We start from the raw sequence: 27325 nt of genomic DNA on the forward strand, positions 1-27325 counted from the left end.
CATTCATTACCAATGCCATCCCTCTCTCCATCACTCGTATTGTTACTTCTCTCATCACCTCATCCACATATATATCGAACAACTATGGGGACATCACACAACCTTGTTGCACGCCCACAATGATCGTGAACCATTCATTTACATGCCCATTTACTCTTACACATACCTCACTACCATCATAAAAACTCTTGATGGCACCTAGCAGCTTACCATCTACACTGTACATGTGCAAAACCTTCCACAATCCTTCTCTGTCTACTTTGTCGTACGCTTTCTCCAGACCCATAAATGCCATAAACACCTTATAGTCCTTCTTAAAAGCCTTCTCCACTATCTGCCTCTCTGCAAATATTTGATCCACACATCCCTTGCCACTCCTAAAGCCACCCTGCTCATCACTCAATGGGACTTCTGATATCTCTCTTACTTTCTCTCTATGTACATATTATATAGATAGATAGATAGGTTGACTGATTGATTGATTGATAGATAGATACATACAGTACACACATATAGATATATACTTCTGTTGGGATAGGCCGGTCCTGCGGTGGACATTCAACGGTTGGTGATGATCATGATGATGATGATATATATATATATATATATATATATATATATGCAGTAGATATTATATAGGCTTGGCTTTATATCACAGTAAAGACTGGTTATATAGCTAGTTCCCATAAATGTTATTCTCAAGTAGCTCCCAAAGTAAAAGCAAGTAGTGTATTACATCTACTTTAGGGTAAGCAAATAAATACAGTATAGCAACATGCATTAGTTAGTATACACCGCATAAAGTAAGAGAAAGTTAAAATATCTATCTATCTATCTATCTATAGCCCGACGCCCTAATCCCGTAAAGGGTGGCCGCAGACAAAACGCCTCCAAGTCACTCTGTCACCCACCATTTGACTCCCCTCCCCCCAACTCACCCCCCCCCCTCATATACCTCTCAACTCCATCCCTCCACCTCATCCTCGGTCTACCCCTCCCTCTCCCTCCCTCCACCTCACCTACATACACCCTCTTAGTCAGTCTTTCATTCTCCATTCTCTCCACATGTCCAAACCACCTCAGTGTATTTCTCCTAATCTTTTCAACCACATCCACATCTACCCCACAACGTTCCTTCACTTCTTCATTCGTCAACCTGTCCCTCCACGTCACTCCACCTGCTTAAAGTTAAAATATAAATAGTGTAAAAGTGAAATACGATCACTGTATACAGTACTTAAGCATCTAAAATTTATAGCCTTACTTTCAACAGAAATACAGTTCAAATCTGGTAATGTCCTATGGCTGCTTTCTGAATTCTAAGCACATCTATCTAAGCATCTGGCATAACTGCAGGAAAAGAGCTAGTGCAATGGACTTCATTTATAATAACTAAATATATTAAAAAAAAATATATAGCTAGATGCATTTTTATTGCCTAGTTATTCTTGCAGACTGGAGTGCACTGCATCCATGGTGAGGAAGCTTCAACTAAGGTGTGTATGAGTGAGTTTCAGAGGTGAGGGGAAACAAAAACCTTAGTGAAGAGTAAACAGACCTTGATTGGTAATTATATACCAGTACTGCTACAAGAGTGAAATTAGTGACCATATTTTGTGTTGAAGACACTGGAAATTAAAACCTTCCACTAAGATCATGCAAACTTCTACTGTAATTCTACTGCCACCATTACTTACCGTAAGATGGGGCTATTCGACTCACCTGAGGCAATTAGACTCAATAAGGAGTAATGAGACTCAGGTGGTCAGACAGTGTAAAAAGGGGTATATCTGACACTCTCATATGGTGCTATAATCTATCTATCTATCTATTGCCAGACGCCTCAATCCCGTTTGGGGTGGCCACAAACAAATCACCTCCAAGTCGCCCTGTCCCCCGCCATTTCACTCCCCTGCTAATTTATATTGTAAATTAAATTTAGGGACAGCTTGCTGAAGGTCAGTGAACTGTGATCAATTTCTCATTCTGTTATTTTCACATTTTTTTTAGCTGTAACTTACAACAATAAAGACAAGATTAACTGTATTTTCCTCCACTGTCCCTTGGATATATAATAACAAACTGAGTGTCATTAATGTTTATCCACCTACCAGAGTAAGTTAGCTGCTTTTGTTTATAAAATAATATGATTTTAGACTAAAGGGGCAATTTGACTCCGGCAATTTGCCTTGGCACTTTGGGGCAATTTATATGCTGCAACTTCATCAGTACTATCTGGACAGTTGTAAAGATTACATCGCAGATTTCAAGGATAATCTTCCAAGTACAGACTGAGTACATGGCTTCCTGAAGAGACATAAAAGTCCTGCTGTCCTCCAGGATATGCCAAAATATTTTGAGGAAGCAGGCTGCTGTCTCTGAAGAGGTCATAGTGGCCAACTTTAAAAAGGTAGAAGACAGCCTTAGGGGAGCACCCCCTCCAAACATTATTAATTATGGCAAAACCAACATCACGGATGATCCTACGGGAAAGCTCCAGATATTCAGGTACGGTAAAAAACACGAGGAGATTATCATGAATACGATGAAGAGTTCAACATCTATCATGTTTTCCATCACTGCCAGCAGCAAGTACCTTAGTCCAAATATTGTTTCCAAGGCTCAATGCTAGCAGCTGTCATGGATTGAAGGAGGTCCAATCAACGTATATAACCAAACTTCTTCTGGCTGCTTCGATTCGAATTGAAGCAGGGGGAGCAGAGAGGCGGGCCTCCTGAAGGCACACAACTAATGGACAGTACTGGGCAAGAAGGCATCAAAGGTCGGAGCAACTTGAATGAAAACCTCGAATGTTTCACTGAAGGAAAGCCCACCAAGTCCAACTGCCCCACATCAGGTGTTGATAAACATAACTTCCCCCCTCCCCAAATATGCCTTTTCTGTGTTTTTCTATGTTGAATCATTTGTGTTTCATTACCCATACAGTAAAGCTTTTTAAGTGCCCTAAATGTTGCACTACAAACCTTAGTGCAACAAAAAATAGCCAATCGGTGAGTTGAACAGCCCACCTTTCGGTACTTTTTCAGTGAGAAAAAGCAGGGCATACATTGGATCAATCTTACCTTCCTTTGATATACAGCAATCCAGTCTGTCGACGCAAACCACTTGTGATTCTTGATATCATTAACAGCATTCTTGAGGTTTCCATACCGCTTGGTCAGGTCAACCTGCAGTAGATTCCTTAACAGATCCTTCAGGTCAGAAGAGAAGTGACCAGGGAACTGCACCTGTAATAACAAGGTTGTGATTAAGTTAGAGTACATCTTGATGAAGCTTCCCAGCCTCTTTCACCTATGATGATGGCCAAGTGGTGGGTCAATCTGATACATCACCAAGAAGACTCATTCCTACCTCAAAAATAAGGTTTATCATATTTCATGCAACCACAACTTAGTGCAGGGAGGCCTAGTTATACAAGAATCAAGTGTTATAATGCTGGCATGTACTGGGCACTTTCTGGCATTACAAGTACTGAAAATCCAAAGTTACAATGGCCAGTTGAGAATCCATGAATCAATTAAGAGGCCTACATAATGAAAACTCAAGACATGCACAGCTGCGAAGCTAGCTGGACAAAGTGTGGAATAACAAGACACTGATGTCTTGGGGGCAAGTTTGTGAGCTCTATGCACCCCTCCTTCCCACTCTTCCACAAGCTGCCTCACTCTCATTCTCTCTTGCACTCACTTCGGTCATATTTGGTGTAAAGGGCTGTACGCACAGGTACGGTATTATCTAAATGATCGACTCTATTGGATACCTTTATGTGAAGCTACAGAATGTGGTGAACATTTTTTGGCATATCAGACAGAGCCAGGATTCTGGGGACTTGAATGATCAGTGAATGGAAATGTGGCCCATTGGACTGGACAAACTTGGGCTCTCTGGATGTTGCTACATCTCAGCCTGCCCTTGAGTGGGAAAGGAGGTCCAGATGATGATGATGATAGTGATATACAATGAGCTCGCTCTGCTTCTTACTTCATGCCTTCCAAACAGTGGTGAAGTGACAGAAGGGCAGCTCAACCCCAATGAACTCAAACATTTGTACCGTATACTGTTCAAGTACAGTAAGTGTACATATACAGTATATTCCTATACTATTTTCTCTTTCATTCTGCTTCCATTACAGTACTTATACATTATTATAGGTCAAATGTTATTGCTATATGTGCTTTAGGTGTAACTAAATTTATTCTTGTTTAACACTGTCATACATGGCAGTGTAGGTGTAATGTGGTGGTGGTCAGGAACCAAGTCTTTTTAAAGGTAATGTAATTTGATGTACAAGCATTCACTTAACAAGCTGATTTTGGGGTAACTAAACTATAGTACTCATAACTCTGTGACCTCCCTGTATTCAAGTTGTAGGAAAGGCCCTGTTCTGTCAAGTGAAATGAAACTGAGTACAGTCTCAGAACTTGCTCCGAGTGATAAATCATACGTATCATTTATAATGGCTCCAACACACTTGCAATAATAATTACAACAAATAGCTGGTGCTTCAGTACTCCCCATGTAAGGCATAGAAGAACCTGAGGCTAGGCTACTGTGGTCCACATCATTAATGCCACAGGAAGCTACCCTGTTTCCTTGCCAGAGTTATGTGACAGAAATACCTATGGACACTTCTTGGGTTGAAACCATCGTTGGTTAGTGAATATTCTCTTCTGATCCAAGACCTCTATCAATTGAGCAACTGAGGTGTCTATTAATAACAACAAATTATACCATACACTGGGCTCTTAACTGAATTGTAATGGGACATGAGTAAAGAATTTTCATAATACAGTAAAAGTCCTCTACTTCGGCCTCCAATAATCTGCAAATCCCAATACTCTGAATTTGTCAAGGTGAATTTTTTTTATTTTATCTGGTCTTTTTTCAAAATTTTCAGGGCTTTATCTAAGGATTTATCTGGCTTGGACTTGCTCTTGGCCTTGGATGTACCAGCATGAAACTATTCATCTTCACCTCTATTGTAGAGGTGAAGATGAATAGTATGACAGGTGGGGTGGGGGTTAGGTAGGGGTATGGGGGAGGGTCGGGAGCTGGGATAGTGGCAGGTGGAGCTTGTTTCGTCCCCCCCTCCCCTCTTCCCTGGGTATACAGGGGTAGGAAGGGGACACCCCTGGGCAGGAATTAGTGATCGTGAGTGTACATATGTCTAATGTTTTCAGAGGTCCCTCCCAATAGTCCGAAAAAACCAATAGTTTGAAAGACCCTCGGTCCCCTGCCATTCGTATTACCGGACTTTTGCTGTATGTGTAATCACAAGATATTATTATTAGTTTACACAGAAGCTGAGGGTTAGGGGGCAGAGACCTAAAGATACACAACAGAACTTTCAAATTTAATACTGCATAACATGAATGTTATTGTTAACACCTGTGAGCTCTAACGCAATTTACATTATTTCATCATCATCATCAAACTGAACAGTTATATATTCTGTTTGTTGAAAGGACATCAGTGAAGGAAATTTACCTAAAATTACAAGCATCTAGTTTATATTCAGGCATTTCTACAATTTATGTACGAGTTCTGGAATAACACAACTATACCGATATTTGTATAACTATAATTGTTTTACTCGAACCTGGCCTAAAATTGCCATCTCTCCAACTTGATTACTGAGTTCTAACAAGAGACTGACACTAGAATATGACGCTAGTCATGAAGAAGTGCTATGAAAAGACTGTAGAGCCACTATATTTTATTCTGCCACTGAATTATGTGAAGTAATTTGCAACAGGGCAAAATGCTGGGCCAGTGTAAAGTCAAAGAACTGTAGTGCATTAAAATGGTAAAACTGGCCAATCCACTTCCCCGTTAGCAATCAACCTTGAGGGCAATCTTTTTCTGTAGATTAGTGTATACTTAAAAGCAAAATGGAATAACAAAAAGGATGCTTTATGAAGAGGACTTAATGTAATAAAGGAGCGTTGTGGTGTTGATGTGGATGTGATAGGAAGCGTTATGAGGAACACACTGAGGTGGTTTGGCCATGTGGAGAGGATGGAGGGTGAAAGACTGACGAAGAGAGTGTATGTGAGTGAGGTGGAGGGGGAAAGAGGGAGGGGGAGGCCGAGGATGAGATGGAGGGATGGGGTGGAGAGGTATATGAGAGAGAGGGGTGTGAGCTGGGAGCAGGGGAGTGAAATGGCGGGGGACAGGGCGACTTGGAGGCGATTTGTTTGTGGCCACCCCAAACGGGATTGAGGCAATAGATAGATAGATAGACTTAATGTATTCTTGTATATACTTCCATGACAAAATTAATTAATGATTCACTGCTATGCATCCTTATTTCTTTCTGTATTACTTACATGTACTGCATTACAGCAGCAGCATTGTATCAGTAGGCACACTTTTCACTATCTCAAACTTACATGGCTGCACTAGACTTTTCCTGGATGTACTGGATTGCAGTTCAATATACACATATAAAACTGATAGTATGAGCACATGTGAATGGGGGAAGGAGAGGGGAAGACTGAGGATGAGATGCAGTGATACAGTCAAGTGGTACAAGTACACTAAACTCTCAATTATCTGTCATCACAATTTCCGTCCCATTACATTATCTCATGCTTTTGGCTCAGTTCTGTTAAAACAATATCTGGCAAAATTAGGCAACATCCAGCTCAGAAACAGGAAGCTATCAGTGGTACGATGCACTTTTCAGAGGTAATGTGTATCATAAGGCTCAGACTATCTATCTATCTATCTATCTATAGCCCGACGCCCTAATCCCGCAAAGGGTGGCCGCAGACAAAACGCCTCCAGGTCACTCTGTCACCCACCATTTGACTCCCTCCCCCAACTCACCCCCCTCCCTCATATACCTCTCAACTCCATCCCTCCACCTCATCCTCGGTCTACCCCTCCCTCTCCCTCCCTCCACCTCACCTACATACACCCTCTTAGTCAGTCTTTCATTCTCCATTCTCTCCACATGTCCAAACCACCTCAGTGTATTTCTCCTAATCTTCTCAACCACATCCACATCTACCGGGCTCAATCTGCACACAGGCAGACCCCAAAACACACACAAGACAATCTTGGCTGTAAGTCTTGCCAATAAACAGAAAACTGCTGGAAAATGGGTGTCTACTCTATGGAATTCCACCCCCAAGATACAGAAAAGTTGAAAGTATTTTTTCATCTATTTAATCTATATTTAATTTCATTGCATAAAAACCTAATGTCACGACATTAAATCTTTTTAAATTAATTTTTTAATATTATCAAGTTTCAGTTTTCTGCTAAACACTCCTCAGGAAAATCCCAGATATAGCATGGTTCTTACATTCTTATGACCGAGGGTATGGGCTAACATGAATTATATTGAGTGTATGCACCGTATTAAATGGAATCAGGTTTCTATCTGCCATAAGTAAAAAGTTATTATCCTCTGCAAAGTGTGATGGTGTGCCAGGTTGCTCATATTCGCTCTGTTGTCCTTACTCCGACAGTAGACTTTGCTTCGCTTGCTCACTTGTAATTATACCTGTATATGATTACTGTTTATATTACTTATGATATGTACGATTAAATTATGTACTGTATTACTGTACTACATGTACTGTGTCAATACTGTACTGTATTTTATGTTTAATTTTAATCTTTTACTCATGGGTAATACAGTCAATCCTCGTAAATCAAGTGTTCATAAATTACGGATTCATAAATCAAGGCTAGGTGGCCATCAGACTGCTGCCAACCTTAAATCACTGTTAAGTCACGAAAATCGCGGATCTAGGCACCCAAGTGGGCCTTTTCTGAGGAGAACCGTAAACCTCGGCATTCAAACTGAAAATCCCGACCCAACAAACAATCACCACGTGTCCCTGGTGGCATATGTGCATACTAATGCCGCCATGTTGTTGCTCTTCTTGTCCCGCCAGTCCGCACACTACAGAAAGGTTGCCGTGGAGTACGAGAGTTACCTGCCTTTTTGTGCAACTTCCCCCCACCTCCTACCTGCCAAGGCCCCTCCCGACCCCCCAATGAAGCACTCTAAGCAGTATGGCGTCAAGAAACTGCCACAGTTGTTGTACAGTCAACGTTTGGAGCTCACTTATCATGTTGAGAGGGGAGAGAAGTTTTCAAAGCTGGTGAAAGAGTTTGGGAAGAACAAGTACTGAGAGGTTCTAAGTTCTTCCCAACACCACCCCACTCCATTCACTTAAGCAATTTCATCATAGGATTAAGGTGAGATCCCTTAACATGGCTTATTTCTATTTAATACATGCACTGAATATTCCTAAATTTGTACGTTTGTGTTTGATGGTGCCTAGATAGGTGTAGGTAGGGTGCTGTGGGGGCGGGTTGGCCAAAGTCCAGACCCAAATTAATTTTTCACATAAAAGTTATTATTCATAAATCACGGCAGTGGTCCAGACTCAAATTGACACGATTTACGAAGATTGAGTGTATTGTAGGAAAGTTTTTAGGATAGCGGGTCAAGACGGATAGCTTAGGGTGGTGACATATTATCTGGTTCAATGCCCAATGGATAGCCAACTGGAGGTACCGACGTAATATCCGGCATTTTGCAGTATCCAGCACTGAGTTTTGCTGAATTACACTGGATATTTGAGAGACTTATGTTTACGAGAAAAAGGAATGTGAGCTGGAGATGGCAGCCAGATAGCTAAAAACAGGATAGTATAATGGCAATTCATTTATTGCCACCCCCTACAGGATTAAGGCATCTGACAATGAACTGATAGATAGACATAATGATATAATCAGTGCAGTTAACCTTTTGCTTAAATCAACACTGAGTCTTCTTGTAATTAATCCAATATACACAACAGCAAGACTTTACTGTGTGTGTGAGTGTGCATACTTTTTATCTACTAGCATGTATATATGCTGGTATAGCCTATACATTTTTTAACACATCAATGTAGGATACTACTTGATTAACAGTGCGACATGATAAGCATAATAATGATGTCTACATAGTCTTACTCCTGTTGGCATGTCATAGCTCTTACCTTCCCTGATACAATTTTTTCGTATATTTGTATGGGCTGATCAGCAAAGAAGGGTGGGTATCCAGCAGCCATCTCATACACGAGTACTCCTAAAGCCCACCAATCCACTGCCTTGTTGTAGCCCTGTCAAGAAAGAGCCACAGGTATTAAAACACTATGTTCTTGTGATGAAATTATTACACATGATTGTTGTAGTATATATATCCATCCACCTTTCCATCATTTAACACTTCACTGCTCCATCACACTGGCCCATCAAATATATATTTACTTGTTATATATATATATATATGTGATTACCACCCACAATAGTAAATGGTGTACATTCATCAAATTACTATCTTCTCATACAACAAACAGAACAGCATATACAGAACCAAAAATGAAGGAAAATGTCTATTAATAATACTGTAGTTATAAAGGTTGTTGGTAAACTGCAAGAAGATGCTACAGAGAGACACCTTCCACTGCCAGATTATATAAATGTCCCTTAAATCCATCCCTGTCCTCTGAAAGGAGGATGGTGGAGTGCAGGAAAAGGGTTACTTCAGCCTGCAGTTCACTGGGACATCCAGATGAGTCTGGGGCCACATTACAATGAGTGACAATGAATGGCAATTACTATATTTGTAAATTATTAACGTAATGTAATATACATATACTTATTAACCCTTTGGAAATGACTTAGGCATTCCAATATTTACTTTGGCATTGTTGGAGGATTATTCAGCTTCTTTATGGATATGGGGACACCATATTATCTTACTTTAGCTACTGTCAGGCATTCTCATTCAGCAAATTGAGGAACCTCAACCCAAAGGGGTTATATAAATGACCGAAAAGCAGATGAGCTTTCCACTTACTGCTTGATGCTGTGGGAAAGGTGGTTTTAACAACAAAACCTCCAGGCATTTTCATCCAAATTAGGCAGTGATCCCTCTTATCGAGACATTTCTCTTTCCCTCCCTCATGTGACCTGTCACTTCATTCCCCCAACTCACACTTCGTCTACCTCTTCTATTACTGGTTACCTCACTCTCATGCAACCTCCTGGCAAATCTTTACAATTTACTTCAAAAGGCTCAGCCTCTCAGAGCATTTTTTGCTGTTTTCACATTAAAACCTCATACCATATTTCTCATTAACTCTTTCATATATCTAAGAATCATACAAAAACTAACAGACATAAATACTGTAAAGCTATTGACACAGTACCAAGACATATCCTGATCATCAAATACCTGGAGATCAACATGGAAGACAATAACAAGAAGTGGTTAACCACCATCCTCTCAGGAAACATATCCAAGTTTTCAGCTTTGAACAAAGATTTTTATTTAGAATATTCCCCAGTGGTGTTCTATAGGGCTCAGTCCTTTCACCCTCACTTTTCAACCACCTCCTCCACAACCTACCAACTCTTCCCCCTTTGATGACTTGACAATACCTTCACTGCACCCCAAAACTCAAATGCAGCAGGAGAGTTCCAACATTACCTACACTTACAAGAACACTGGCTTCAATAAAGCAGAGTGACTGTGTCACTCAACTCAACTAGCACACTCATCATTAAGGACAAACATGAATCTCAAACATAACCCACAGCCACTGTCCCTAATTAATCACTCAAAATTATGGGGTTTACTCTGGATATATATATGAAGTTTCCTCAATGCACTTGCAACATCAATGCTATGGTGTCTTGTTGCTGTTGCTGTTGCTTACCCTCGGTCCACCTGACCAAGTAGATCTGTTGACTGCAAATAAGCAACCACCTCTACGGGGTCATCCCACAGATTTCATCCACCACTGATGTTGCGTCTGCATCTCCGGGATGCGTGTGCTGCACAGTGCTCCATTATGTGTTATGTTGTGTGGACCTATTCTACAAGTGGGATACATGTCATATGTGATTATAACTAAATCAAATATAAACTGATAACTTTGGAGGGCTGGGTGATGTCCTGATCTAAGCCTAGCTAGGTCATCTCGATCAGCCCTTCCTCTACAATAATTCCACCACATACCTTTCCTACAACACTGAATATACTCTACAATAATTCTTCCACATACCTTTCCTACAACACTGAATATACTTATGTCATGACGAGTTTTGCACTTAATTCATTCACCTTTATACTTGACGTCTCTTTGCAGGCAACAGAATGTTCCTTTTGACTATGTTCTTAGTTTTTTACAATATCACTTCCATTAAAGAATGAAAACGAGTTAAAGATGAGCAAAAATCCCAACTTTTGCTCTCTGTTTAGGAAAAAGCTTCTCCTTGGAACATATGCATTTCTCTTCTTCCTACTTCTTTTCAGAAAATGACTTAAATTGTGAGATACATTCATATATCCATCCATCATCCAATTCTATGTCACCCCATGAGAAGCATAGAAACCCTGGGCTAGGCAAGTTGGTCCTGACATTTAAGATGAGAGTGACCAGTCTTACTCATCCCTCAGTGGCATTACGTAAACAATAAACCCCAACCACCCCTTGGATATAAACCTACAGCACACAGGCTCAATCCAATTGGAGCACCTTAATTACCCACTAAGCCACCAGACGCCATAATTTGGTTATATGGTTACCATCCAGTGTAGTAAATGGTTCCCTGGAGTACAGGAAATCATTTGGTTTGTCATTCAGTGTAGAGTTACCCATAAGCAGAAGGTAGAGGAAAGAATGAAGGAAAGAAAGACAGAAGAGAGAGTGTAAAGTCACCCGTCTGCAGAAGGAGAAGGAAAGAGTGAAGGAATGAAAGACAGAAAGGAAGGATGGAAGAGAAGAATTGGCAGACACCCAAAGCAGCACTACATCAAGTGAGTGGATGGTGAGTGCCCCCACCTACCATAAAGAGAGACATTCATCTTCACTAATCCCCTTCATGTTACTGTACTGAAATGTTTCCATTCAGGTTTACTAAATAGGAAATAATCAGTATGCCTTTCAACACCACCCAATTCATATATCATCAGTCTGCCTGCTCTTTCCACGAACAATGTGTTGCATACAACCATGGTTAATACATCACTGAAATTAAGTATTCTCTCACCTTCAACATTCCTTATGCTATACCACACCCCACCAAGCACCCCCTGAGACCCATGAACTCATCTAAATGTCCACTTAAGTCATCACCCAGCATCACTATTTTCTCACCAAATTCTGAAATAAGTAATAATTTGCCCCAATACCAGTCCTCCACCTCCATACATCTCCCAGCTTTGAAGGCATACATAGATACAACTGGAGGGATGTCATAACCAATGGCTTGATGAGTAGTACTGTTGTATTCACTTTTCACCTCCACACTCCACTGTATCTACCAACTGCTAAGCAGCCAGAATTCACACCCCACCAATTCTAGACCTTTCACTTTTACAAAAAATAAATAAAATACTAAGAGGAGCATAAGACAGTATGGATCAGTTGGATCAAGGATTGTGTGGGTAAAGTTGAAAGTTGGAATACAAATGTGGGCGATTGTGTGTGTGTATGCACCAACGCAAGATCGTGCTAGAAGAGTGAGAGAAGAGTTCTGGACAAATGTAGAAGTGTGCATGGAAAAGTTTGGAAGGAATGAGAGAGTGTTTTTGATTGGTGATATGAATGGTAAAGTTGGGAATGTGAAGGTGGATGGAATAGTTGGTGAGTGGGGTGTGCCTGCTGAGATAGATGAGAATGGCAGTGCATTAGTGGACATTTGTGCTGGGAGGGGGTTGGTGATAGCCAATACCCTCTTCAGGCATAAAATGATCCACAGGTATACATGGCGAGTGATGAGAAGGGTGGGTGGCGAACTGAATGAAAGGAAGGCAATGATTGATTATGTGTGTGTGGATGAAAGGATGCGAAGATGTGTAATGGATGCAAGAGCTTAAAGAGGTTGGGGGAGTGGACTTTCTGACCACTACTTGGTGGTGGCCAGAATCAAGATCCAATTAAGATGGAGGAATAGAAGAAGGGAAAGACGAGAGGAAGGAGTAGTTGCAAGGAGAGTGGAAAGGTTACAAGAGGATGAGAAAAAGGCAGAGTATAAGAGAGAAGTGGAGGAACGATTGGGCAAATATGAATTGGAGCAGATGGGAGACGTGGAAGGTGTGTGTAGGATATTTACAGAAGAAATATGTGCAGCATGTGATGTGGTGTGTGGAAGGAAGAGAAGACGGAGGGGGGTGCAAGGAACAGCGTGGTGGACTGAAGAGGTGAGACAGGCTGTGGCACAAAAGAAGAAAGCATACAATGAATGGATGAGAAATAGGGGTGTGGAAGAAGTTGAGAGGCGGAAGAGAGAGTTATATGTGGAAAGAAAGAGAGAGGTGAAAAGATTAGTAAGAGAGAGTAAGAAGAGAGTGGATGAGGAATTTGGAAGGAATCTGAGTGTAAAGTGGAGGGACTGTAAGAAAATGTTCTGGAAAGAGGTGAAAAGAGTAAGACAGGGTGGAAGTGAAGTTAGCAGGGAAGTGAAAGATAAAAATGGTAGATTACTAGTGGAGAAGGGAGAAAAAGTGAGCAGATGGAGAGAACACTTTAAGGAATTGTTGAACATAGAGGATGGAAATAATGCGAGTATAAGTGGCTGGGGAATGGCTGGGAGAAGGAGGGAGGTGAGAAGACAGGAAGAAATCAGTAGGATAGAAGTTGTGGAAGCAATGAAGAAAGTTAAATCAGGGAAAGCCCCAGGAATTGATGGAGTGTGTGGTGAAATGCTGAAGCATGGGGGAGAGATAGTAGTAGAATGGATGTGGAAGATGTGCAGATTGGCCTGGGAGGAAGGTAGAGTCCCGGAGGATTGGAAGTCAGGTATAATTATTCCCTTGTACAAAGGAAAAGGGGAAAAAGAAGTGTGTGGTAATCATAGGGGCATTTGTCTTCTTAGTATAATAGGAAAAGTGTATGGTAGGATACTTATTGACAGAGTTAGGGAAAGAACAGAGAAATTAAATTGAGAAGAACAGGGAGGCTTTAGGAAGGGAAGAGGTTGTGTAGATCAGATATTCATTCTTAGATCTTTAGTGGAAAAGTTTCTAGAGAAGGGACAGAAGTTGTATGCAGCTTTCATGGATTTGGAGAAAGCATATGACAGGGTGGATAGACAAGGATTGTGGAAAGTGTTAAGAATATATAGAGTAGATGGGAAGTTGTTGAATGCTGTGAAGAGTATGTACGATGGTGCAAAGGCTGCAGTGCGAGTGGATGGTGAACTAAGTGAATTTTTCTCTTTGAAAGTTGGGTTGAAACAGGGATGTGTCATGTCTCCATGGCTGTTCAATCTGTACATGGATGGGGTAATAAAAGAGGTACAAGGTAGAGTAGTGGATGTTGGAGTGGCCCTGGTGAGAGAGGATAGTGTTAGGAAACTCCCTGTACTGTTGTTTGCAGATGATAATGTATTGTTGAGTGAAGACGAAGGGGAGCTGCAAGGCTTGGTGGATGAGTTTGGGAGAGTGTGTAAGAAACGGAATCTAAAGGTGAATGTAGGGAAGAGTAAAGTGATGGTCTTTGAGAGAGGTGAAGTCAGTGAATGTACAGCAAGGTTGGATGGTGAGGAATTGGAAAATGTGAGTACGTTTAAGTACTTGGGGAGTGTGATGAGTAAGGATGGAGGTTTGGAGGGTGAAGTGCTTGAAAGGGTACAGCAGGGAAGAAAGGTTGCTGGTTCTTTGAAAGCAGTGATAAGAAACAGGGAAGTGAGCATGGAAGTGAAAAAGTTACTACATGACAGTATTGTGATACCAACTCTAATGTATAGAAGTGAAGCTTGGACGTTGTTGGAAGGACACAAGTCAAGAGTGAGAGCAGTGGAAATGAGTTATTTAAGAGGAGCTTGTGGAGTCACATGGAGAGACAGGCTGACGAATGAAGATATAAAGGAGCGTTGTGGTATGGATGTGGATGTGATAGGAAGCGTTATGAGGAACACACTGAGGTGGTTTGGCCATGTGGAGAGGATGGAGGGTAAGAGACTGACGAAGAGAGTGTATGTGAGTGAGGTGGAGGGCGGAAGAGGGAGGGGGGCGGCCGAGGATGAGATGGAGGGATGGGGTGGAGAGGTATATGAGAGAGGGGAGTGTGAGTTGAGAGCAGGGCAGTGAAATGGTGGGGGACAGGGCGATTTGGAGGCGATTTGTTTGTGGCCACCCCAAACGGGATTGAGGCATCTGGCAATAGATAGATAGATAGATAGAATCCCTGTACTATCTGGATGCCCACTTTCCAGACTCCCCACTTACCAGACATTGTAGGCCTGGATCTTCGGAACCCAAAAATGGCCAAAAAAAGAAAAAAATCCCCCCCAAATCCTAATTTTTTCCCACCCGTAATTTCAAATTGGCGCGTGGCACCGCACAGCACCGAACAGCTGTTATTTTATGCATGGCCCCTTTATATTAACCCTTCCTTCCTTCCTTCCCCCTCCCCAGTCAGGGTTGCCATTTGGTATTTTTCATTACCAAATGTGGGCCAACCAAACAGATTTTTTACATGTATGAAGATAAGGAGAATGGAGATGGTGGACTGTTTGCTCTCTCTGATTAATCTGCTAAGATTCATTCATTCATTCATTGCCAGACGCCATGTATCCCAGACAGGGTGGCCAAGGGCTTAGAGTTAATTGTTTTACAGGGAGGGGCACTAATCCTCCACCAACCCCACTTGACGTAGGGATGCCAACAGCATCTGGTGTTCCCAGGCGGTCACCCATCCAAGTACTAACCAGACCCAACGTGCTTAACTCTCTGATTAATCTGCTAAGATACATAGTGCAAAAAATAAACATGCTGCTGATTATAACGAGTGATTATTTCCATTTGTACATATAATTAGTGAAGAATAAATGCTTCCTATAAGAATTTGGTAATGAAAACAGAGGAGTTTGGTAATGTGGCCAAGCTCAGATCTGGCAACCCTGTCCCCAGTTACCGCCTAACCACGGTCGAGGGTAGATGTTCATCGCAATGGATGCCACATGTGCTCGCTTTTGTGAATAAACAGTGAATAAACTGCAATACCTCACCACTAGACCACATGGGAATTTACAGTGTTGTGCAGTGTTTAAAAAATTAGAATTTAGAGTGCAAAGGAATAAGTGTGGAGTGCAAAGTGGCGGCTGAAACTGGTGGTTGAAACTGGCGTGGTGCAATTAAGAACAGAATGTGCAGTGTTAAACAATTATAACTCACAGTGCAAAGAATTAAGTGTAGCACAACACTGGATTACTGTACATGCTTCAAGAGCATTTTCACCACTACCAGAGCCTTAGAGGAGGCAGCCACAAACATGCTGTGCATACCCTGTACACTGCTAAGTATTTTCCATACTCACTTCTAATTCCTCATTCTCTGGTTACTTTTCATTTATTTCATGCTTTATGTCCATTATTGGTGTGAATAGGGTCTTAAATAGGTTTAAATAGGTGCTCTGATATCCGGTAGCGAGTTATTTAGGTGGCTTTCAAAGTTAGGCTGGATTACAGTCCATAAGTACCAGTCCAGCAGGCAGGGGCCCACTTTCTGGACGGGACCACTTTCCAGACATGCCTTTGGCTCTATTACATTGGATAGTGGAGGGATTACTGTATATATATATATATATATATAATCATCATCATCATCATCATCCGGACCTCCTTTCCCACACTAGGGCAGGGTGAGGAGTAGCAATGTCCAGACAGCACAAACCTGCCCAATCCAATAGGCCACGCTTCCATTCACTCATCATTCAAGCCCCCGGAATCCTGGCTCTACCAGATACACCAAAAACATTCACCACATTCTGCAGCTTCACACAAACGTATCTGACTGAGTCAATCTGGACGCTGCCATGCTCACAAGGGGTGTCAAAATCCCTGATCACGCACTTCTCCTCACAATATTCATCCAGCCAGTTCGATCTCTTGTCAGTTCCCTAGCCTCACCGACTTCCAAACCTCTCTTCCTCACACACTCATCCACCATATCTCTCCACCTTCTCCTTGGCCTACCTCGCCTCCTCCCTCCTTCAAATTCACTCAGGTATATCTTTTTCGGCACTCTGTTGTTATCCATTCTTTCCACACGACAATACCATCTCAGGACACTCTCTTCGATTTTGGTGTCCACCGACTTCTTCACTCCACACCTTTCATGGATCACATTATTTCATATCCTATCCACCCTCTGTACTCCACATACATTCCTCAGCAGTCCCATTTCCACTGCTCTTACTCCTGACTTTTCATTTTCATGTCACACCATAGTCTCACACCCATATGTTAAAGTTGGCACTAACACTCTCTCATGTAAGCTTCGTGCAGCTGCACCACTCAAGCCTCTGTTTCTTATCAAGGCCTTCACTGCACCAGCTACTTTTCTTCCTTGTGTCACTCTACTCTCAACTTCTTTTGCACATTTTCCTCTCTTTTCTATCACTATACCAAGGTATTTGAACTCTCTCACCAATTCCAGTCTCTCCATTCACTGTGACATCACAATAGGAGTCACCTTCTCTCTCAATAACCATCACTTTACTCTTCTCTACATTTACTCTCAAGGCACGACGCTCACAGACACCAGCAAAACTCTGCACTAGCCTACCAAGTTCTTGTCCGGTATTTGCAAGTATGTAGTACCGCATCATCAGCATACAACAAATTTGAGACATTCCATCCATTACCATTCATTACCAATACCATCCCCATCTCCAATACTCGTGTTTTTACTTCTCTCATCACCTCATCCATATATATATTGAACAACCATGGGAACATCACACAACCTTGTCGCATGCCCACACAGATCGTGAACCATTCACTTAGATGCCCATTAACCCTTACACATGCATCACTACCATCATAAAAACTTTTGACGGAACCTAGCAGCTTACCATCTACACCATACATGAGCAAAACTTTCCACAATACTTCTCTGTCCACTTTGTGATATGCTTTTTCCAGATCCATGAATGCAATAAACACCTTATGGTCCTTCTCACAAGCCTTGTCTGCTATCTGTCCCCCTGCAAATATTTGATCCACACATCCTCTGCCACTCCTAAAGCCACCCTGTTCATCACCTACTAGGACTTCTGATATCTCTTAATATCTCTATAATAATTCTTCCATATACCTTCCCTACCACACTCACTAAACTTATGCCACGATAATTCTTGCACTCACTTCGCTCACCTTTATTTTTGTACAGGGGTTCAGTTATGTTTTTTTTCCACTACCACAATAATTCTTGCTCTCATTTCACTCACCTTTATTATTGTACAGGGGTTCACTTACAGCTTTTTTCCACTCTGCTGGCACAGTTTCACTCATTCATGCCTTCTTACATATCTCCAACAAGCACTTCATTCCGCTCTCTCCACTACACTTAATCATCTCAGCATACACCTCATCAACACCAGCTGCTTTCCCATTTTTCAGCCGCCTCACAGTGCTCTTCACCTGCGCGAGTGTCACGTCTCCTGGTAAAGCATTCCTTCTCTGATTCCCCCCAAACCAATCATGTTTACAGCTGCTCTGCTCTGTCTATTCCCATTCAGCATACCCCCAAAACCAATCATGTTTACAGCTCCTCTGCTCTGTCTATTCCCATTCATCAGGCTTTCAAAATATTCTTTCCATCTGGTCCTTACTTCATCACCATGGGTTAATAATCGACCATCTACATCCTTCACACCATCACATTTCTTTCTGCTTTCACTTCTACATTTCCACACGTCTTTCCAGAGTAACAATATCCTTAGTGACCACTGCAGAACAACTATTTAATGCAAATGAGACAGGCCCATGGTGGAACAGTATGTATAAAAGAAATGCTTTTTTAATAAATAAAAATCACATTAACATAATACATGAGTGGTTGCATAAGAATTATATAATGGTCAGTTGAAAACTGATACTGACAGGATTTGCTTATTGATGGCATCTTAGGAACATAACTCCTGTCAGTAAAAAGGGAGACATATATGGATGGGGTTCTGTGAGAGGTAAAAAAAAACATGAGTAACAGAGAAATTAATGGAACTGGAAATGAGTGGTGAAAGACAGAATACCATATCTCAAATAAGATCCATGCAGATGATGCAGTGTTGCTTGCAAATACTACAAGAGGTTGGTAGACTTGGCAGAACTTTACAGATGTCTGCAACCATTGTGCCTTGAAGATGAATGTATTAAGAGTCAAGTGATGACTTTTGAGAGAGAAGACAACTCCCACTGAGACTTTATGGTGAAATGAGATAAATGAAATGGTTACAGTTCCAGTATCAAACAGCAAAGAGGTAAATAAGCAAAAGAAGTGGAATGCACAGTGGCACAACACAGGAAAATGGTGAGAGATATGAAAGCCTTGATAAAAAGCAGAGGTCCAAATGTAGTGGTTGCATGAGGCTTGCATGAAGGAATTTTAGTGCTTAATGTAACATAAGGGTGAGAGATCATGGTGTGACATGAAAAAGGAATGTCAAGCATAAAAGTGCTGGAGACAGGACTGTTGAGGCATGTGTGTGGAAAGTGGATGGGATAAGGAATAAAATGATTCACGACAGATGCACAGTAAGGAAGTCTGTCTGCACCAAAGCTGGAGAGTGCACTTAGATGGAAAGGGCATGTAGAGAGGATGGGTGTGAACAGAGAGTTGAAATGGTACATCAGAGCAAGTTTGAAGGGGTAAGGAGCTGTGGTAGGCCACAATAAAGGTGGACAGATACAGTAAATGAGTGCCTGATAAAGAGAGGTATGAAGGCTAATAATGCTATGGAAATGACAAGAGATCAACCTAACTGGATGAATTTTGTGCAGAAGAGTGTATGTCCAAGGTTTGGCACTTTTTTTTTTTAACTGAAAGTGGTCAGACTGACTCTGTCCGACAGGTGAGCGTGAACCTCTGTGTGGAATACTGTATGAGGTCTGTCCAAAAAGAAGGTCTGTCCAAAAGGTGAATGTAGGGAAGAGTACAGTTATACTCTGTGAAAGAAGTGAAGTCAGTGAATGTACAATGAGGCTGGACGAGGAGGAAATGGAAAATGTGGGTGCATTTAAGTACCTGGGTAGTGTGATGAGTAAGGATGGAAGTTTAGAGGATGAAGTGCTTGAAAGGGTACAACAAGAAAGGTTGCTGGTTCCTTGAAAGATGTGATAAGAAACAGGGAAGAGAGCCTGCAAGTGAAGTGGAAATAAATTGGTGCTAAATTCTGAAAGTTAAAGCAATTATCATAGTGTAGGTGGCTCAATAATCCAATATAAAAGAACCGTTACATCTCAAGACATGGCAAGTGAGAACCAACCCACCTGACTGCCAGCTTGCGTCTCAGTCTGTGAAGGTGAGATGAGAGGTGTCCATGTTCTAGTCTCTTCAGCAGTTCTCGTTCCTCATAGTAGCTCAAGCGGCATATGCTGAAAAGGACAGACCTCATATATTGGAGCAAACCATGCTGATAAAAGTCCAATGGATGCAATCTCTAAATATTTTTTTTTTTCTTAATAAAATGCTTTGATACTCTTCTTTTTATCAAATAGTCCAAGACATAAGTAGAATTTTTTTTTAGTTTTTGTTTATTATAAACTTGAAGATAAACATCCAGGGCATCATCTGGTAAAAAAAATAATCTCTTTCTCTCCATCTCTGCATAGGCCCATGTGTAAGTTTATGTAGGGGTAGTGAAAAAAAAATGGAAAAAAAAAAAAAAAAAAGTTTCTGGATTGGATGATGGCTGATGGATAAACTTGAAGATAAACATCCAGAGCATCATCTGGTGAAAAGAAAAAATCTTTCTCTCTCTCCTTCTCTCTCTCTCTCCCTGTCTTTGCATAGCGCCATGCATAAGTTTGTGTTGGGGTGTGGTGGTTAATGGTGATGCACGGCCAGCACAGCCTGAGCTGCGGCTCGCAATCCACGGGTCAAGACTCCCAAGATAGTGTGTTTACATACAATCTCACCGACTGGACACATCAAAGCATACTGCGTTCTAACCTAACCTAACTGATTAGTTTTGCCCCCTAATACTCCCCATTCTTCTGAATTCTCTACTCTCTGGCTAAATATATCTGTGCTGTTTACTTATCCCCTAATTCTACTCACTATGAAAAATTCTTTGACTATCTTACTTCTACGATGGAACACATTCTATCCATTTCTCCCTCCTCTGAACTCTCCATTACCTTAAGTGAACAATCGACATACTTTGGAAATATACAAATAATCTTCATGTTATGTCTATATAAATGTTTTGGGATAATTCACCATCAAGTCAATTCGCCATCACAACAATAACAAGACAATTCGCCATCGGGACTTTTCGTCGTCAGGATGATTCCCCGTCGTTTATTTTCATATCAGTTTATTTAGGAAGTACACTAGTTTTTTAGTACTGTACTTGTACCTCTTCAAAGTCGTTTTAAAATATACCCAGGATGTTGTAGTACCAATGGAAATTAATGAAAACAGCTGTGGGTGATGCTAGAACATAATTCAAAGTCAACTACAGCAAGGTAGAAACAAGTTAAATATTGCCTAAAAGTGCAACTTACAAATGATATCCAAAGCCAATGCTATTGAATGAAAATAGACTTTGATAGATCCCCCAGAAAATTAGTTATTAAAGTATCAGTTAATCAGTAATAAGTATATTTATAGAATGACGGGGAATTGTCCTGATGGGGAACGACGAATTGTCAACTTCATGGCGAATTGTCTAAGAACCACATAAACAACCGTTGCTTGCTTCAGTAAAGGTAAGATCTACTGTATACTGCAGTTTTCATGCTTTTTTCTCTTTATTCACTATTAATGTGTTACTTTAAATGTTTAAACATAAGGAAATTTCATGTATGTGAGTGCTAAGGTGTGTGTATGTGAGAGTTTAGGCACGTCTGGGAACGTATCCCCATTGACTCCATGTTATAATGGGATTGCTATACCATGGATTGCTTTACGATGGGGTTTTCAGGAACGGAACCCCATCGTATAATGAGGGTTTATTGTACCCCCAAAAGCCCACAGATAAAAATGTTGAATTTTTTTTACTTCCGGAGGAACGACGTCACAGACTACCACAGACGTCATCGATAATTATTTGTTTAACGACTAGCAGATGAATTTCCACTGAATGGCAGCCCTGGGCAATGGTGGGCTTGGCACGTCAGGTGGGCCACTCTTATAACCCACTGTGATTAGCTGGAGTATGTTGTGTGCTGCGGGGGTCTGCCCACGCGACAATTATGTCCCATGTCTGAGCCAGATAATATGCATTACCACCCAAAAATACACAGTACCGGTGACTGCTTCCCATTCCTGAGTCAGATATTGCCTAATTTCACCGCATATTATTTTAATACAGCCAAGCAGCAAGACCCTGATATTACGATAGGCCGGATATTGTGACAAAAGGATAAGAGATTACTGTACAGTATTTACAAATAAGGCTGTTCCTGCTTGTGCCTTTGTCATGCACCATGATCATTTCCATCTTTTCAGCAATGGTCATAATCCTCCTCTTTCCTTTGTTAGTAGAGGAGGTACTAGAAGATTCCTTACAAGAAACCATTTGTCACAATCATTATGGGAAAACACTTGCCACACTCAGAAGACATGAGAAGTGCAGACTGGGATATTAACACAATGAAAGACACAGCAAGACTGAGGTTGACCATGTGCAGTGCACTGTCTCCACAGCCCTCTGTCCCACCCAGGCCTACCAGAAGTACCCCTTCAAGCCACCACTTCCAGCCTGCTCCTCCCCAACCTAGCCCAAGTGGGTGGGAAGAACCACAGCCAATGTTGGTAACTGCATTCTGAATCACCCTGTTTGCGGGAAGCAATCTAGCAGGCATGCATCACGCACCCCATGTAGCAGATATTATACATTAAAGGCTAAAAAGTATCCGGTGGGCCAAGAGTTGCCCAGAGGTCCATGTGGTGTTTTCCCATCTAACCAGTGGATTGCATGCCACAGCTCAAGCTGGAAAGCGTTGCTTTGCGAGCCACAGTTCAGGCTGGGAAACGTCGTGCTGCGAGCCACAGCTCAGGCTGTGCTAATTTTCCAGTGGCTGTGCATTACCGCTAACTACTCCACCTCTACGCAAACTTACGCTTAGCGCTATGCAAAGACGGAGAGAGAGATTTTTTTTTTTTTTCACTAGATGATGCCCTGGATGTTTATCTTCAAGTGTATAATAAACAAAAACTATTATTATTATTTTTTTTTCACTACACCCCTACGCAAACTTACCCATGGCGCTACACAAAGACGGAGGGAAAGAGTTTTTTTTTTTTTCACCAGATGATGCCCTGGATGTTTATCTTCAAATTTATAATAAACAAAAACTTTTTTTTTTTTTTTTTTGCACACCACGAGGTGGGATAAAAAAGGATAATTGCACAATCCACGGGTTAATTGATGGCATCCAGTATATCTGATGGTTTGTCCAGGGGCCTTCGAAGTGTCCATTAAATCCAATATCTGGTCTACCGAGGCCTGCTAAAGTGAAGGTCTACTGTGAATAACCATCCACATTATACGTGATGCTGGCCATCTTGGACTTCTGACCACCACACAGTTAGTTCATGTGATGCCTTTGGAGACTGTTTATTTTGACTCAAGAGGGATTCAAGTACAGGTTTCTCCCCCTCATATTCAAGGGGGTTAGGGGACACAGACCCCTGAGAATGGGGGGGATCCACGAATTTTGGAAGCTACCCCAGAAAATGCCCATACAGTATCAAATTACCCCTGTAGGCCCTTAAAAACCATTTTAGGGAACCGAAACCAACATCATACATCACAAACATATACTGTACTACTGTATACAATACTTTAGTAATAAAGAAGTTGTTAATGGGTACAGTTATAAGACTTTAGGATAATTTTGTTGCTGACTCCCATGGACTCCTGTGGCAATGTGCACAAAGACCTTAATAACCATTTCTAGGACCTGTAAACAGCATAAAATACTGATATCACAAATATATCATGAATTACTGTATAAAAAAATGTAATAAATAATTTTTTAATGGATATGGTTATAAGAAGTTATGGTAAATTGCATAGCTGGTGACTTCCCAGAAAAATCTGTGAATATGAGAACCCGCGAACAGCAGTCCCGTGAATAGTGGGGGTTGACTGTACCTCTCCTGAAAAAATCAGCTTTTTACTTTTTTTTTTTGGTCCAGGTTCCATCTACATATGATCTAAGGCTCCTGAACTATTACATACTCTTTTGTTACCTTCTGCCATTCATCACTCACCAATAGCTCACCTCCTTTACATCATCCATATACATTCATACCTGACTTCACACACTTCACACTATCTCCACTTCACAGTAACTGATGACAAACATGAGAGAAGCTTTTAATTATATGGATCAGATACTGAAGAAGATAACAGTGTCCACTTTAACTAAATTGTACTAAAGTACCTGGCTTTACTACAGTAAATGTTATATAGTACAGACTAGCCTGTGCTTTTTCTATAGTCCAGTGCTGTAATAAAATGGAAAGAAAATAAAGAGAAAAGTTTTGATAAAGACAAAACTTACTTTTTCTCTTAACTTTTCTGCTGAACACATCCACTGCTGAGAGACTGTTCTGGTAAGATGATATGACGAGGCTCTATGACAGGAGTTTTGGTGAACAGTGAGGGCTTACTACCCACATCAAGAGGGTCTGAAGCTGGCTGACAAGAAGGCTGGATGAATTCTGAGGTTCCTCCATCCACTACAATCATATCTTCTTGTTCCATACCCTCCATTGGCTCTTCAAATAATTCCTCTTCTTTGATATCAACTTCATCTTTTATATGAACCTGCAGAGACAACAGAGGATACTTTAACCCCACCAACATACTAACATCTTTTATTATATTCTGTCTAACAACAAGCCACATGAGATGACATGGACATAGTTAAAAAAAAAAAAAAAAAAAGCACACAGACACAATGCCAAAAAAAAAAAGTCTGAGAATTAAACTGACAATGATATTGAAAAAGGATGACCATATGTGTTATCAACGGACTGTAGGAGTACGAGAGAGAGAGAGAGAGAGAGAGAGAGAGAGAGAGAGAGACTAAAATAAGTAACATGAAATATACATTATGGTGTTTAAATTCTACCTATCTACTGCCAGATGCCTTAATCCCATAAGGGGTGGCCACAAACAAATTGCCTCCATGTTGGCCTGTCCCCTGCCATTTTGCTGCCCTACCCCAAGCTCACACACCCCTCTCTCATATACCTTTCCACTCCATCCTTCCATCTCATCCTTGGTCTCCCCCCTCCCTCTGCCCACCTCCACCTCACTCACATACATTCTCCACGATAGTCTCTCACTCTCCATCCTCTCCATATAGCGGAACCACCTCAATGTGTTTTTCCTAACGCTTTCTATCACATCAACATCCACACCACCACACTCCTTCACTTTTTTGTTAGTCTGTCTCTCCATGTAACTCAACATGCTCCTCTCAAATAGGAGTTTAAATTAAAAACGTATAAGCATAAATAAAAAGGTATAGAAAAATATAAATACATGCAAACAGCTGATATACAGTAAATAATAATTAACTGCACCAGAACGGCACTCCTCGTCACTTCTGTATACTGCTGTCCCCCACCCAGGAAGCACCAGTTTGTTTATAAATTTCAGTTGTGCAGTCTCCTTTGTTACTCATGTACCAAGTCGCCTGCTATCAGCTCAATTTGTTTCCAGCCATAGTAAAGCATTCTTAGTGGCTATGGTTCTTTCTGTACAAAATAATTATATTTTGTTGTACCCCATTTATATACATTTTTTGTGTGATTTTTTATTGCATTCCTACAGAGCTTTTGCACTTACACTCTTCACTCTTTTAATCATTTCAATATGGCAGGTTGTAGGTGATGGCAACCATCATCCACTCACTTGATGTAGCACTGCCTACTTCTTCCTTCACCTTTATCATTCTTCATGTCTCCCCTCCTCTCTTCCAATTTCTCCCATCATTCCTTGAATGCAAGGCTTGGGGGGGGGGCTAGGTTTACGGTGGAAGAGTTGAGAGGAAGGATGGGACTGGAGTGTATTGGTATTGTGATGAGGAGAGGCAGACTGGGATGTGGTGGGGATGGGGGATGACAACTGGGTGCAGAAAGTGAAAAGTGTGAATGTTGGGGGTAGGGCAGCAAGTGGCAGACTTAAAAAACCTGGGACAGGGTCATAGAGTGTGACCTCAGGGATAAAGGAATGAGCAGGGAAGTTGCCAGAAATTGAACAGCATGGAGAACCGCCATTAGGTGACCTGGGCAGACGCAAGCACACGTGGTGGAGCCTTTATGAAGAAACCAAATGATTCCTGTCAATTTTTATAACTCTTCTTGGTGGCATTACACTGAGTGAAAACCTTAATGGTTTCCTGTAACCCAGGAAAACATTTATAATGCTGGGTGGTAACCATTAATTAATGGCAATGTAGAGCCAGCTATGGTGCCCCTGTAAATTGGGTGGAGACACAATTGTGACATCCATCCATGAACCAGATCTCCACATTGTTCTCCACACCCAGCTGTGTCGAAGCACTGTCCGTAGCATGGGATTATCTATTCACTGCACAGGATGACCAAGCAGGAGAAGTTGCTTGCCTATGGTTGATGGGTATGCTCAGCTGGATGGACCAGGATTACTCATCAATGACAATGAACTCACATTCATTCATCATCTGATCCAGTGTTGTCCCACGAGACGCGTAGGAGCCTGGGGTTAGGCAAGTTGGTCCTGACATTTAAGATGAGAGTGACCAGCCTCATTCATCCCTGAATGGCATTACATGAGCAGTAAACCCCAACCACCCCTTGGATACGAACCTGCACCAGTTCAATCCAATTGGAGCACTTTAATTGCCCACTAAACCACCAGGCACGATTATTTGGTTATATAGTTACCATCCAGCGTGGTAAATGGTTTCCTGGTGCACAGGAAACCATTTGGCTTATCACTCAGTGTAAAGTCACCCACAAAAAGAAGGAAGAGGAAAGAATGAAGGAAGGAAAGACTGAAGAGGAAGGAAGGAAAGACAGAAGAGGAAGGATGGAAAGAAGGAAGGAAGAGAGGAAAGAGCAGGCACCTGACACCAGCACTACATTGAGTGAGTGGATGGTGAAAGCCCCCACCAACCACTTAACTAACTCACAATGATGCTTAATTTTCCAAAGCATTTTACTTTTTTCCATCACTTTTCCACAGTTTGGTCTCAGTACACTCTATTCTTTTTTTTCATCAGCACTCTCCATTTCACAAACTTCCCTTCTCAGTCTGTTTCACACACACTT

General features: G+C 41.4%; 1 protein-coding gene across 1 annotated transcript; it reads right to left on the reverse strand.

Annotated features, from left to right (window-relative positions):
• Positions 1-2638: 2638 nt before the first annotated feature.
• LOC145389920 (cAMP-dependent protein kinase catalytic subunit alpha-like) lies at positions 2639-23559 on the reverse strand. Its single transcript, XM_080265034.1, has 6 exons — positions 23546-23559; positions 20317-20421; positions 10708-10786; positions 9030-9152; positions 3084-3248; positions 2639-2734 (listed from the first exon to the last, which is right to left on the reverse strand). Exons 1-6 carry the CDS (start codon positions 23557-23559, stop codon positions 2639-2641), a joined length of 582 nt encoding a protein of 193 aa, XP_080121160.1.
• Positions 23560-27325: the final 3766 nt, after the last annotated feature.

This window comes from Coenobita brevimanus, unplaced genomic scaffold, assembly GCF_032717465.1.
Source record: "Coenobita brevimanus isolate Jiangsu-jjx unplaced genomic scaffold, ASM3271746v2 jjx.HiC_scaffold_2607, whole genome shotgun sequence".
In the NCBI taxonomy this organism is placed as follows: domain Eukaryota; kingdom Metazoa; phylum Arthropoda; class Malacostraca; order Decapoda; family Coenobitidae; genus Coenobita; species Coenobita brevimanus.

Coding starts and splice junctions, on each gene's coding strand:
- LOC145389920 (XM_080265034.1), bottom strand. Junction 10,787..20,316: donor AGACGCAAGCTGGCAGTCAG/GTGGGTTGGTTC, acceptor GCTTATTTGCAG/TCAACAGATCTACTTGGTCA. Junction 3,249..9,029: donor AAAAAATTGTATCAGGGAAG/GTAAGAGCTATG, acceptor TTGTTATTACAG/GTGCAGTTCCCTGGTCACTT.